At 36.3% G+C, this 15,981-nt stretch overlaps 1 protein-coding gene across 1 annotated transcript; it reads left to right on the forward strand.

Moving 5' to 3' along the window:
- Positions 1–1,417: 1,417 nt before the first annotated feature.
- Positions 1,418–15,281, forward strand: LOC132181738 (two pore calcium channel protein 1A-like). Its single transcript, XM_059594976.1, has 7 exons — positions 1,418–1,700; positions 3,108–3,251; positions 3,469–3,576; positions 5,199–5,294; positions 9,390–9,520; positions 15,112–15,172; positions 15,270–15,281. Exons 1-7 carry the CDS (start codon positions 1,575–1,577, stop codon positions 15,279–15,281), a joined length of 678 nt encoding a protein of 225 aa, XP_059450959.1. The 5' UTR covers positions 1,418–1,574.
- The last annotated feature ends 700 nt before the right edge of the window (positions 15,282–15,981 follow it).

A 15,981-nucleotide genomic window follows, 5' to 3' on the forward strand; every position in this document is an offset into this window, starting at 1 on the left:
CAGGTGGAAAAGGAAGCAGCTGGCGCCTTCTCTTGAGTCAAACTCCATCCTTATCCTTCGCCATCAAGAATTCAACACGAATCGATCCAGGCCGCCCGCTCCTTTGCCGACTTCCATCCATGGTGTCACATCTGTAAACGTTCCAACTTAACGGATGCATCCAGAATCTACCACTGCATACTTTACTAAAAAAAGAAAATTCTTGCAGGTTTTGGAGAATTAATACTCTGAGATCATCCTACGAATGAATAGTATGAAACCATCAAATAAAAAGATTTTATTAGGATTCGTTAAAAAAAGAAAATCATAATAAAATGATAACACACCCTTAATTGCTTTTTTCGTGGCTAATAAACTAATATTTGTCAACTTGAAATATAATTATATAAGAGTAGAAAAAGTTTAAATAGTATAACTCATGATCCATCACTATTCCAATTTCCACTATGCTCACGCATGATTGTCAATTTATTATTTCATTTTTAAATAATATTTATATAAATGGAGAATGTCAAGTCAGCATAATGAGATGATTCACATCAAACTTAACAAATTTTTTCTAATTTTAGCTAAAAAATTAGTTTTTTTTTTGAAAGAACTACACCTAACTCTCTATTTTAGTTAAATTTTATATACTTATTTGTGAGTAGCGTAGTAGCTTAATAATTGAACCCAAAGTCCATAAAAAGTAACTCAATCGGCTGGAACCATACTTAACGAAGCGAAGATTATTAGTTTGAATCTCTCTCACCCCTCTTGTGCCGACATGTCAAAACAAAAAAAAATAATTGAACCCAAAAGTTTCGTATACTTGATAATGATTTTAGAAAGTTATTTTTAAATTTGGACAGAAATTTATTTCAAATCAGTTTGGAGGAAATATCCTCCAACTCATTTAAAATAGTGTCAAGTGTCTATAAACATTTACAATGCACATTAAATTCTTAATGTCATTAATAGTAGTTTACTAATTTAGACTAAATTTAATGTGAATTTTAAATATTTATAGACACTTGACAATAGTTTAAAAGACAAAGTTTTCCTCTAAACTGGGTTAGAGGAATTTTCTTCAACATACTCTATGAAAGTGACATGTGTTTTTTTTTTTTAATAATATGTGAGACGAACATGAGTTTTAAATAAAATTTATTCCAACTTTGTTTTTACTATTAAAAAAACATGTGCATCTTACATGTTAAAGAGACATATGTTATATAGTAGGTCGAAGGAAATTTCTTTAACCCAATTTTGAGATAAACTTTGTCCTATGTTTGTGTCCAATAAATTTGATCCTAAAAAAGTGTTTTGATTTGATTTAAATATCTCTTAGAGGAGAGTGCATGGAAGTAGCCGTGAGGGCTAGCTCATGGGAACCAGAAGCGAATGGTTCGAACGTTCACACGTCTTCTATTGATGAGAATTCATTTCATAACTGGCACGCTTTACGTCTCAAATCACCACCTTCCTGTCTCTTCCTGTCTCTTCCTCTCTGTCTCTGTATTACTGTATATGACTTTTTTGGCTGAAAGAAAGTGCAAGTGTAATTTGGTTTCTGTTTCTTTATTCTCTCTGAGATGGAGAAGCCTCTGATGGGTGGAGAAAGCAGTGGAAGTGGAGTTCGCCGGAGAGGGCACTATAAACACTCTGATGCTATTGCTTATGGTTCGCGTTATCAAAGGGCTGCGGCACTGATTGATCTGGTTAGTTCATTTCTGCATTTCACCTGCAATGTTGTGATATAATACATAATTCGTAGAAATGTCTGTTCCTTCAAATTTGAATTATGTTCTTTTGGATGAGACTTATGGTGGTGGATTTAGCCGTGGCTTGATGATTTTGAGGTGAATTCAGTAATGGGTTTGTGTTTAACATTATATACAGGGTAATGAATGATTTTAGATTCTTAGTGATATTTGTTTAAGACTGTTTTTGGGTTTTTTGTTTTTTTTTGTGTGTGTGTGTGTGTGTGTGTGTGGAGAATTTCGATGTGATTTGATGATTTCGAATTGAGTTTGTCAATGGGTTTATTATGTTTAGTGTTTATTGAGTTTGAAGTTATTTTTATAATGGTTTCTGTTTGATAGTACTAGAATGGTCAATCGGATTATTCTTCAATAAAGATAATGGTCAATCAGGTTACCTAATGATCAAATTTTTAGTGCTGCTTTTGCTATTTTGCATGTGTATTACAATGAAATTTAGTTGTGATTTGATAGTTTCTGAATGAACTTTATACTGGGTTACTCTTTAATGACAGTATTGTTTTATAATGGATTATTATTTGATCATATTGACTTGGCAATGTAATAAATGATCTTAGGATATTCAAGATTAATGTTGTAAGCAACTGAGAAAGGAGGTGGTATATGTATTTCTGTTTTTAGTTGACTAGTGTTGGGCTTAAATGTTCAATAGAATGTATCGTTGCTCTCATATTTTTGTTGTTTTTATTATGTTATATTTAATAAACTTCTTGTTAATACTGAATTTTAGTATCAGCTCCCAATAGGTTTGTCTTTGGAATTTTGATCTAGGTTTCGATGAAGACAAGTTATATGCAGTTACAAAGAAAAAGAGAGAGAGAGAGAGAGAGAGGAGGTTCATATGAGAATTCAAATTGATTGTGATATGAAAATTAATATTTCTAATATATTGTGATAGAAGGAGTGGCGTATGTAATCTGTTTGACATTTTCAGTTCGATTGCTATTTTTTTTTTTTTTTTCATTTTGAAAAAATATTTCTTTCATTTTATGAGTGGAAATTTGCATGGTTTTCGAAGTTTATTTTTAATAAGTTTGCAAATATGTAACTAACCCAAAAAAGTTTGTTATTGTATATCTGTTTGTCTTTTCTTTCATCCTTGTGATGTTTCCGTTGTTTTAACCATTGGAATTTTTTTTTATTTTTTATTTGGAAGACTTATGAATTGTAACAAAAAAAGAAATAAATAGAAACTATAATCATGTCTAGTCTTGCTTTATGAACTTCTATATAAAATATCTGATATTTTTTTTCTCATTTCTTCATTAATGTTCTTATTCTCAATTTTTTTTTTTTTTTTTTCCAAACAATTAATTACTTTTTATGGTTTGATACATTCTGCAGGCTGAAGATGGTATTGGTCTACCTGAGCAAATTCTTGATCAATCAAACTTCCAGAATGCTGCAAAGTTATACTTCATATTTACTCGATTTGATATCATCTGGTCCCTCACTTACTTTGCATTGATAGTCCTAAATTTCTTAGAGGTTAGTACTTTTCTTTCTTTCTTTCTTTTTTTTTTCTTTAATTTTGGTTGCTATTGTTTGCATTTCCATTCTGTGCATTGGTATAAGGCCTTAAGGCAAAAATAATAAGAATCCTGGATAGTCCTGTCAAGGAATTTCTTTATTCCTCCCTTTTTTTTTTTTTTTTTTTTTTCTGGGTGGGTATGTGTTTATTCTTAAGTTGCTTAACTGTGTGCAGAAACCTTTGTGGTGTACAAACTATTCTACGTATTCTTGTGACGATAGGGAGTACTTTTATCTTGGGCAGTTGCCCTACTTAACTGGTGCAGAGACTCTCATCTATGAGGTAAGAGTAGTATGTCAGAAAAATTATATATGACTTGTAGACTATTTATGACATTTGTTACTATTGTATCAATAAATTTTATTCCTCTACATTCTATTGGAGCTAGTTGAACATAAGTCGTATATATATATATATGTGCTTTCTGTCTTTGTGTCCTGAAATGCTATGAATATATTCACTGCGAGTTTTAGTGCACACACACACACATAAGATTTAGGGTATTATGGATGGCTGGAACTGCAAATAAAATGAAGGAACCATTTCTAGGAGACTAGGACAAAGCCACTTCTATTTAGAATTTGTTCTCTCGTCTTGCTATCTTCATATTCCAAGTGGTTAATTTATAAATTTGACATGATTGGAGTTTGTTGTCCTCTGGAGTATGTGGTTCGGACATAAATTTATCGTCATGGTTGAAATATATTAGATTATATAAACAAACCATGATGGGCATGTGCTAGAAAGTAATTGGCACATATTAAGTAGGGGCGCATGTTGAATAGAAAATTTCAATATTTATTTTAAAGTAGTATCTCCAAAAAGAAATTACAGATATTTAGATTTATTTTATTTTTTATTACGGGTTGGAATGAGATTTAGATATTTAATTCACAAGATTTTGAGGAAATGCTGAATGTTTCTCAAGAGTAGGCAATAAATGAGGAAAAGTTTAGCATCTGTCTAAGCAGCTGTTATTTGGGGAAGAAACTTCAAATATATATATATAAATTTTTTTTTCTGCAATTTGTAGTTTGTACATGCTCCCATAAATCAATTGCAAATGAAATTTAAACCTAAAAAGAAAAAAGATTTTTATGATTGGTAGAAAGTTTCTTAGATAGTTTAAACATCTGTCTTAAAGGAACAAAATCCTCAATTTTTCTCTTTTGTTCAGAACCTCTCGAGTTTGATCCCTGATGGGGAGTGTCTGTTTTGGTTAAAAAAGAAAAGAAAAAAGACAGACTATAATGGTAGATTGTTTCTTGGAAAGGATATTGAATCATGGGTTAGGGTTGTTAGGTGATCATTTTTAAACACTATGATCGCTTGCTAATGATGTTTTCAAGGTGCCTTTATTTGTAGCTTGATTATTATCGGATTTAGTTCTAATTACAGTTCATGGAAAATGAGCCTGGATATTATGCTGGGATGCATGGAATGTGACTTTGTGCTTAGAGCCCAAGCCTCCTACACCTACAGATGAGTCTTCGGCTATAGAGAAGGCCCACCATGTTATCGGAAAATGACTTGTTAGTAGGTCTTGATTGAGAAAGATGATTATAGACATATGTTGCATATAGAACGTAAGTTTGAATATAATTTTAGTAGTATAAGTGCTAGTATAAATAGTATTAGTGATAGTATTCACTCATGGTTTAAAACAATAGAAAAAAAAAAAAAAAATCAAAATATTAATCAAAATTATGTTGAGTCAATCTTGTGGGGATGACTTGAACTGCAGAGTTTTTTACGTTAGACATGTCGCTAGATTTCTAGGGTGAGCTTCTCACCTCTGTCGTTGAGATTTTCATATCTTTGTTCTTTTCCACATGTTTCCTTGGTATGTAGTATTAGATAGCCAGTCTTTTGCAAGTTGCATAAGTTTTTACTTTCTTATGCAGGGCATAACTCTCATCTTACTTGTGATACATACTTTCTTTCCAATTTCATACGAAGGGTACCATCTCTATTGGAGAAATCCTCTTAATTGGTTAAAGGTACTTCCTTCCATATTTCTTTATCGTATAGTTTTTTTTGACGTTCCAAAAAGTATAAAACTGACAAATCATCTATTTTTTATTGTTTTTACTACCAAGAGGCTTTTTGTTTGTTAGATAGTTTTGTCTATGGCTTATGCTAGGGATTTAAATTATTGACTCATGGCTGAGAAGTTCACTAAAGAAAGTAAAGCTTTTCATGGGGTTGACCTCTTTACTTGTTCATGTCGTGTTCTTAGATTATCAACCATGCACTTGACTTTTCATGCTGCTTTAGCCAATTTTCTCTTTGGTTGTCATTATATTCTTATGTACCTTTAGCTTGAATAGAAATGCGCCTAGCTCTTGGTTGGTTCATGACCATGTCCATATTATCTTGGCTGACTTAACCTCATCCTTGTATTTCCACTTATTCATCTTCATATTCTTATTTTGGATGCATTTTTTAAATGTGCATGGTGCTTCTTGAGTGACCATTTTGCACCTTAAGACACTATTGTCGAACTTTTTTGGGTTTCACTTGTATACTTCGCATGCACCAGGGTATGCCCTCTTTAAATAAGATCTTTACTTATAGAAGAAAAAGGGGAGGGCTCAAAGAGATTATTTATGAAGCCTAAGTTGCTATCGTGGAACATTAGAGGGTTAAATGAGGGTGGTAAGCGCCTGAGAGTCAGGAATCTTCTAAGGTAGTGGAAGGCGGACATCATTTGCTAGCAGGAAACTAAAATGGAGATTATTTCTAGCAGTATCATGAGAAGCTTGTGGGGTTGTCATCATGCCGAGTGGTGTTATGTTGCTTTTAGAGGGCCTCTATGGTATTTTGTTGATGTGGGATAGGAGGGTGGTGAAGAAGATTGAGGTTTGTATGGGGGAGTTTGTTGTCGCCTGTTCTTTAAGAAATGTCGTGGATGATTTTGCTTGGGCTTTTGTGGTGGAATATGGTCCTAATCTTGATAATGTCAGAAGGTCCCTTTAGGAGGAATTGGCTGGTCTTATTAGTTGGTGGGATTTGCCTTGGTGCATTGGTGGTGATTTCAATGTCATTCGTTTTCCGTGCAAAAGATCGGGGGTTGCTCCTCTTAGTCCCGCAATAATAGAGTTCTCGAACTTTATTTCAGAGAAGGGTTTTATGGATCTTCCCCTAGCTGGGGGGTTGTTTACTTGTCTATTTCATCGTGTTTTTGGATTGGGAAGCCAAGTATCTTGGTATGCTTAAGAAGAGGGTTCCTAGATTGTGCTTCGATCATTTCCCTATTCTACTAGATTTCAAGGAGGGGGGGGGGAGGGGTGTTGGGGTAAAAGATCTTTCAAGTTTGAGAATATGTGGCGATGGGTTTGTGGATAGGATGAGGCATTGGTGGTTGTATTATCGTTTTCAAGGTTTTCCTAGCTTCATCTTGGCCCAAAAACTGAAGGCCTTAAAAGGTTGATATTAAAAGGTGGAACAAGCAGGTGTTTGGTAATGTGGAGTCTCTTAACAAAGCGAGATTCGAAGATCATTACTAAAGTTCTTGCCAATAGAATGAGAAGGATAGTGGAGAAGATTATCTCAAAGCCTCAGAACACTTTTGTTAAAGGTAGGCAAATTCTGGATTCAGTTCTTCTTGCTAACAAATGCTTGGATAGCCATATCAAGTCTGGTGAACCAGGGGATCTTTGCAAGCCGGATATGGAGAAAGCCTATGATCACATCAATTGGAAGTTGTTGTATTTGCTGAGAAGGTGCAGTTTTGGGGAGAAATGATGCTCTTGGATAGTGCATTGCATTTTGTGGTTGCGCTTCTCCGTATTGGTTAATGGCATTCCATCCGGCTTCTTGAGTAGCGCTCGTGGGGTGAGACGGGGCGATCCTTTGCCTCTTTTTCTGTTTGTTATTGTCATGGAGGCTTTAAGTAGAATGATCATTGCTACTATTGACAATTGTTTTCTCTTAGGCTTCTCTGTGGGGTCTAGACTTTCCGAGATAATTAATATTTCTCTTTGTTGTTTGCGAATGATTATTTGGTATTCTGTGGGGCCATCTCTGATCACCTTCGCTTCTTAGAAGCGTGTGTTATTCTATTCGTATGTTTTGAAGCTGTTTCTAGTTTGAAGGTGAATATGGCCAAGTTAGTTTTGGTTCAAGTGGGAAATGTGGATAATGTGGATGAGCTGGCTGGCATTATAGGTTGCGGGACGTCCTCTTTGCCTTTGAAGTATCTTGGTCTCTCTCTGGGGCTTGCTTTAAGGCTAAGTCTATTTGGGACGGCATTGTGGAAAAGATTGAGCGTCGGTTGGCTAGTTGGAAAATGATGTATCTATCCAAGGCTGGTAGGGTTACCCTCATAAAGAGTACTTTTTCCAACTTACCTACATATTTCATGTCTCTCTTTCCCATTCCCGCTTCTATGGAAAATCGTATAGAGAAGCTCCAACAAGATTTTTTATGGGTGGGATAGGTGAAGAATTTAAATATCACCTGATTAGTTGGCCCAAGGTTTGCTCTCCTATTTATAAGGGTGGTTTAAGGATTCAGAACTTGAGATTGTTCAATAGAGCCCTTTTAGGGAAGTGGATGTGGCGTTATGTGCATGAGAGAGAGGCTTGGTGGAAAGTTGTGGTGGAAGCCAAATTCAATTATGATTGGGGCAGATGGTGCTCTATTGATCCCTTAGGGTCGCATGGGGTGGGGGCTTTGGAAGTATATTAGAAGAGGGTGTAGGCTGTTTTCGAGTCATAGTAGATTTGAACCGGGAGATGGGTCCAAGATCAGATTTCGGTTTGATGTGTGGTGTGGTGAGTCGAGTCTCAAGGAAGCGTTTTCAGTTTTATATAACATTGCTCGTGTGAAGGATGCGACTGTTGCAGTTAACATGGACTGTTCGAGTGGCTCCCTTCAGTAGAATGTACCTTTTTTCGCTTGGCTCACGATTGGGAAGTGGATGCTCTAGCCTCCTTCTATACCTTGTTGTATTCCCATAGAGTGAGAAGAGAAGGGGAGGACATGATTTGGTGGGTCCCCCCCGTCTTGCAAAGGGAACGTTGATGTTAGATCCTTTTACAAGATCCTAGCTTGTAAAGAAAATCTTCATTTCCCTTGGAAGAGTGTTTGGCGGACCAAGGCTCCCTTGAAAGTGGTTTTTTTTTGCTTGGCCGGTGACTCTATGGAAAATTCTTACTATGGACAACCTTAGGAAAAGATATCTCATTGTGGTTAATAGGTGCTGCTTGTGTAAATTGAACGAGGAGTCCTTTGATCATCTTCTCCTCCATTGTGAGGTCACCAGTGCCTTATGAAATGCCATCTTTAGTCGCTTTGGTTTGTCTTGGGTTATGATCGTGTGATGGATTTGTTTGCCTGCTGGTGGACGGGGGGTCGCTCTTGGAGTGTTGTCATGTGGAAGATGGTTCATCTTTGCTTGTGTACTAGGGTTGCGCCCCTCTGCTTTTTGATATATACAACATTACTTATAAAAAAAAAAAAAAAAAACTTATTTCTTTACTTGATGTTGAACTCATGAAATGCAGTCTGAAAAAGGAGAAGGTTAGCAAGTGGATTTATAGAAAGCGTTCCGATTAGGAGTTGGTTTAATCAAGGTAAAAGTATTGATCATGTAAGACAGCCTGAATGTGCCTTCAGTATATGAAAAACCTGTATGCAGTTGAGTTTTTTATGGCTTAGAAAATTGCCTAAAAGAATTGTCTAGGATTCTAGGCTGTGCAGAGATAGAGATGAATAATTTGTTGAAAAGGGAATGTGGTTGTAAGTAATGAAATATCCTTCACAGAAAGTAAATGGAGCCTCCTAGAGTGTGTTACCACAGATGTCTGAATTCTTTTTAAAGCACCAGAAGCTACAGCAGCATCAAGAATAAAATGATCAACAGGATTCATAAAGATAAGAAACAGTGTATCTTACAAATTATATGATCTTTCAGTTCAGAGTGCAATTCATACGTTGAGACTTTTGTATATGAGCCAGAGAAGGAAAAGAAAAATCTGGTATAAAGAAAAAACCAGGCTAACAAATTCTGATTTATCCTCTGAAAGTGTAATGTCATGATAATTTGTTCCTCTTGTCTGATCGTAACAATTCTTTTGTCGGCTTTTCAGGTGACTTGCCTGTTAATTTTGGTTGCTGATATACTGGTTTATGCTCTATATTTGTCACCAGTGGCCTTTGATTATCTTCCTCTCAGAATTGCCCCATATATCAGAGTTGTGCTTTTCATGCTGAACTTCAGGTAATGGGTGATAAAACAAAATTTTCTTTTTCATTTGAACTACCCATGTGTGTGTGTCTAGAATTTAGACTCAAATAATCATAGGCATGCACACTGATTGGGCAGATGTTTATCTTATAAACTTATGCTTTGAAACGTAATAATTGCAGTTAAAACACTAGATCTACAAAAAAAAAAAAAATATATTTTTTCATGGTGAGAAAAGAAAGAGAGTTGGAGAATAAGAAAGAGATATTAGAATGAAAATGAGAGTAGGACAGAACAATGCAACTTCCGTGTCTATGATAAATATATAAGAGAAGAGAGGGAAGAGGAGGGGAGACAAAGAAAGACGAGAAACTTTTTCAAAACTCTTCAGCTTTTATTTATCACTAGGCTGATTCTATAACACCCGAACTATTAATAGGCTTTGGAAAACCCTAGAACAAGTAGGAACCTTGTAGAACTTTTCCTAACCAATATGTTAATATGCTACAATTCAAATTTCCTTAACCATGAAGGATGTAGCAATTTTTAGTAATATTAAATCATCAGTTGTCCCAAATAGAAAATGATAAATTTAATCATTTAATTAATATTCTAAGAGTTTTCTCGCGTGTGGGTTTCAATTAGTGTGGCCTAACACGTGGAACATTTAATTGAAATGTAAGGTGAATGATAGAGACAATGTTTAAACTTAGGACCTTTGCTCTGATATCATATTAAATTATTGGTTATTCCAAAAGCTTAAACTAATAGAAAATTATGAATTTAATCATTTAATTAATCTTTTAACAAGTAATATACCTTTTCACATGAGTACTATCAAACAACCTTCCACGGTCTTGTAGGGAGCCACTTAGTTTGTCAGTAACTCGGTACACTAGCAAAAGTGTCAATTTGAAATAGAAGTGCATCATTAAGAATTCTATGAGCATGCAATTACTTAAAGGATTTCCCTTCACATGTCTTCCAAAAGTTTGAGTGTTGAGGTAGGGTAATCAAAGAACTTACTTTGTGCTTATGCTCTGCATTTAAAGTGAACCTCAGATGATTTGATTAGCATTGTATGTTGTCCAAGGAAGTGCTCTGATTCATCAAGTCATACTGTTCACATGTAGTAGTGGTTGCATGGGATAACAAATAAAATTTTTCTTCCAATTAGTTAAGACTTATAATAATTTTAGAGAGTTCAATTGGGATCATACAATTACTATTTATCCTTATAAGTGAGCATTATTTCTTTTGAAAAGTATAAGTGAGCATTATTGATGTGAGATGATTTCTAAACAAATTGCATTTTTCTTGTGCTAAAATTGGCATTCTTTGTGATTGAAAGGTTGGCATTGTTGCATGTTAGTTGTGGTCATTACTTTATCTCTCTATGATGGGGTGCAATGGATTATGGAGATGTTAGTGTGTTGGAAAGGGAGTTCTCGTAATGGTGTGAGTAGTGTGGTTTTGGAGGCCGTTCCACTTTGTAGTATGTAGGAAATTGTTAGAAAAATAGTTGTACATATCACTATGCAAAGCTTACGTAAAATCGCTAAAAATCCATTTCAAAGATCCTTGTGAGATTAGATTAGATGCTAATAAAAAATTATTAAAGGATGAGGGGGAATTATTTGAAGATCCTGGCAGGTATTGTCGCCTAGTTGGAAAGTTGAATTGTCTTACTATTACCAGTCTAGATATCTCATATGCAATTACTGTTGTTAGTCAGTTCTTGGAGGCTCCTAGGGCTTCATATTGGGAAGCTGTTACTCGTATTATTCGGTATTTGAAGAGAGCCCTTGGTCTTGGATATTGTATAGACCAAACGAACATCTTAGGGTAGAAAAGTTTTACTGGTACAGATTGAGCAGGTTTTCCCTTAGATAAACAATCTACTACAGGATATTGTACATTCTTAGGCGATTATTTGGTCTTTTAGAAAAGTAAGAAACAAAAGTAGTTTCATGGTCTAGTGTTGAAGTAGATTACATGGCAATGTCTCATACTGCAAGTGAGTTGACGTGGTTACAACATTTTCTCTAGAAATTTGGATTCTCACCTCCTACTCCTCTCAGATTGTTTTGAGATAACTAGGCTGCTCTACATATTGCATCTAACCCATTTTTTCATGAAAGGACCAAGCATATTGAGGTTCATTGTCATTTTAGTCAAGATAAGATACTCAGAGGAGATATATCTACACAATTCGTGAAGTCTGAAGACCAGTTAGCTAGCATGTTTACAAAATCCTTGTGTTGAAAGTGGTTAGAGTTTATTTGTTTCAAGCTGGGTTTATATGATATATATGCTCTAGCTTGAGGGGAGTGTTTGAAGAGCTTGTAATGGTTAAAAGAATACGTTGGTGACAGGGATTTGTTACAAGGGTGTTTTGGTCATTGTATTGAATTTTACAATATATAAGAAACCAAAGAAAGATTCGAAGTTGGCCTTCTCTTTCTCTAGTTTCTTCCATGCAAATCCTACAACATGGATTAAAGGAGGTATTCATTGTGATTCTTTCCTACATTTTTTTTTTTTTTTTTTGGAATTTTTGGTTGTAATTTCCTTAGGGAACTTAGTGTTTTCCCATTTTGTACTTGATCCTTTCTTTTCTAATAAAATTTTTATTGCTTATCAAAAAGAACAATAGGACCTTTTCATCCCTGGTCTTCAATTGAATTCAGTTCTATTTGAGGAGACCTGGGGCAGTTAAATGAAGGATGAGTTATTATGGTGGAAGGTTATAGAGGACAAATAGGAATTATATGCCAAAGATGCATTATATAAAGACCAATTTTGCTTAGAATATCTTTTTTTTTTGATAAGTAATGAATATATAAAAAAGAGCGCAGAGGGGCGCAACCCATATACACGGGAAGTATAAATAGAGAGCGCCTAGGAGGGGGAGAAATGAAAAAGAAAATCAGAGAAACTAATCACTAAAGAAGCTAGCCAAGCGGCCGTCCAAGAGTAAAGAGTAAAGAGGAAGAAATGAGTCAATTCCTCTATGGTCCTAGTGGAATTTTCAAAACATCTAGCATTTCTTTCATTCCAAATACACCACATAAGACACAGAGGTATCATCTTCCACACAACCGCGCTTCGAGAACGTCCTCCCGACCACCAGCTAGCAAACAAGGCCCTCACCCTCCAAGGCATGACCCAATGCAACCCAAAACGCTGAAAAATCATGTGCCAAAGAGCACTTGCGAGCTCACAATGGAGAAGCAGGTGATCAACGGACTCTCCGGTCTTCTTGCACATACAACACCACTCCATAACCACTATGTTCCTCTTACGCAGCGTATCATGAGTCAAAATTTTGCCTAAGGCCACAGTCCATCCGAAAAAAGCCACCCGTTGAGGCGCCTTAGTACGCCAGATGCTCTTCCAAGGAAACTCCTCTTGATTAGAAATGGACAAGGCCTTATAGAACGACTTAACCTCGAACTTGCCCTTCTTAGACGAAGACCAGCAAATACGATCTGCACTGCCTAGGGAGACCTTGCAAGAATACAACCGATCAAAAAAAGGAGAAATCAAATCCATCTCCCAATCTTGGACCGATCGAACAAAAATGACATTCCACTCCATGACCCCATTCCTCCCAATAAAATTATCCTTCACCCAAGCTTCTTTGTGTCTGGCGATACTGTATAAGGACGGAAAAGCTTGCTTCAAAGAATTATCCCCACACCAAATATCATGCCAGAATCTGACTTTCGAACCCTCCCCCACCTCAAAACGAATACCTTTGGCAAAGAAATTCCACCCTTTACGAATATGCTTCCATAGACCCACACCATGAGAGCCCAAGACCTCCTTCGTGCTCCACCCACCTTCTTGATCTCCATACTTAGCTTTGATCAAATTACACCAAAGAGCCCCGTTCTCATTTGCGTATCTCCAAAGCCATTTCCCCAAAAGAGCTTGGTTAAACTGGTACATCTTCCGAATGCCAAGACCACCATATCTAAGAGGGCTGCAAACTTGATTCCAACTTACAAGATGCAACTTGGGCTCATCCCCCATACCTCCTCCCCACAAGAAATCTCTTTGGACTTTCTCGATCCTTTTAGCTACACTAACAGGAATCGGAAACAATGACAAAAAGTAAGTCGGAAGATTAGCCAAAGTGCTCTTGATGAGGGTTAAACGACCTCCTTTAGAAAGATACATTCTCTTCCAACCTGCCATCTGACGCTCCATCTTTTCAATCACTTCATTCCACATAGCCGTATCCTTGAACGATGCCCCAAGAGGGAGACCCAAATACTTCATAGGCAAATCAGCAACATTACACCCAAGGATGTTAGCTAAGCCCCCAATGTTCTCCACCTCACCAATGGCCACAATCTTTGACTTTCCAAGATTCACTCTCAAACCCGAAACAGCTTCAAAACATAAGAGGATGAGACGAACATACCGGATTTGCTCGATAGAATCTTCACAAAAAATCAAAGTGTCATCCGCAAATAAGGAATGAGAGACCATCAACTCCGACAAGACCCTATTACCCACCGAGAACCCAGTCAAAAGGCCTTGATCAACCGTCGCATTCACCATCTTACTCAACGCCTCCATAACAAGCACAAACAATAACGGAGAGAGAGGATCACCTTGCCGGATTCCCCTCGAACTGCTAAAGAACCCTTCCGGAGAGCCATTCACAAGAACAGAGAATCTTACCGTCTTAATACACCACTCTATCCAAGCCCTCCACCTCCCACCAAACCCACATCTATGCAGCAAGTACAAAACAAAATCCCAATTTACATGGTCGTAGGCCTTTTCCAAATCCAATTTACAAAGAACACCCGGCACCCCTGATTTCAAGCGACTATCTACACATTCATTTGCAATAAGAACGGAATCTAGGATTTGCCGACCCCCAATAAAAGCATTTTGAGAATAGGAAATGACCTTACCCAAGACAGTTCTCAATCTATTGGTAGCAAGGTGCAAACTGAAGGCTGGCACAACCGTCCATTTATTTGTTGGAATATGCACAAGAAATTATTGATCATATCTTTAAAGTTGAGAGGACAGAACTTTTGAAATTGCAATTCAGAAAAATGAAATAATTCTGTTGAACTGAAATATCTACAAAATGGAACTTGTTGAACATTTTATATCTGCATCTTCACTTCAAGGTAGTTTATTTCTTTGGTACTCATGAATAAAGTTTTCAGTTATCAATCCAGGGCAAACAACTATCTTGCTAGGGTGAAATAAATTGGAACTTTTCCCTGTATCATCATCATGCCCCATACTTGAACCCTATTATTAGGAAACTTTATTCAGTTTGGGATATACAAACAGTATTAATAGTGTGGGGAAAACATAATCTTCCCATTTCCCTAAGGTGTGCCCAACTAAAAGTAGGCTTTGATACATGTTCGGAGGCCTAAATTAAGTCTTGATGTGCCAAGGGCCTGAAGATTGATTAAGTCACCTGTAAACCATTCGTGATGATAAAGTTCTGGGGACCAGAACTCGCATAATCATTGTAGATACGTATTACATTGTGATGCACATGCATTCTTACATTGTACTTTTTCTGTTAAACAATTTTTGTTAAACTAGTTTGATGTTTTCTCATTCTACTTTGGTCTTAGGGAATTACGAGCGACCATCTTCATCCTAGCTGGAATGCTTGGCACATACTTAAATGTCTTGGTATGTTTACCATCTTATTATTTTTACCTTTATCTATGCTGTTGCTGAGTTTGCAATCTTTATAGTTTCTAAATATCAACAATATCATGATTTGCAGAGAAAGAAATAATCGTACATTCAATGGTATTGAGTTGTATATGGTTGTGCCAAAATCTTTATTTTTGCGACTGACCATATGAGTGGTCAATTGCTATTGGCAAGACTTCCCTGTAGTATATTTTTAGAAATCTTAAGCCTTAGCTTGTAAGTATTTAGGAGACTCTTCTTACACCTGCTTAGTACTTGAGGTTCTCCTCTTTCTTATAAGAAAATGTCTCTTTTTTGGCATGTAACTCTAGGGATGGTACACCTGTCAATTGTACTGAATACCTCTCAATGTGAGGGTTTCTCATATTATATAGGAGTTGTCTAGCTAATTACAGGCTGTATCTCAGCGATTACAGCAATTTAGGAGAACAAATAAGGCATATAAAATCTACCTACTAATTACAAGATACTATAGCTATAATACAAAAATATACCATAACTAGAGAGACTAATTATGGCTAAATATATATATCGTATCTGATTGACATCCCCCCTCAAATTGATGCTGGTTGATCAAGAAGCATCAATTTGCCCACAAGGAACTGATGACGCTGTCGTGTCATGGCCTTCGTGAATACGTCAGCTATCTGGAGATCAGTGGAAACATGAGGAAGAGATATAACACGAGTGTCCAAAGCTTCCCGAATAGAATGACAGTCTACCTCAATATGCTTCGTACGTTCATGGTAAACAGGATTAGCAGCTATTTGAATGGCACTAGT

The sequence above is a fragment of the Corylus avellana genome, chromosome ca5, assembly GCF_901000735.1.
Source record: "Corylus avellana chromosome ca5, CavTom2PMs-1.0".
Taxonomy (NCBI): domain Eukaryota; kingdom Viridiplantae; phylum Streptophyta; class Magnoliopsida; order Fagales; family Betulaceae; genus Corylus; species Corylus avellana.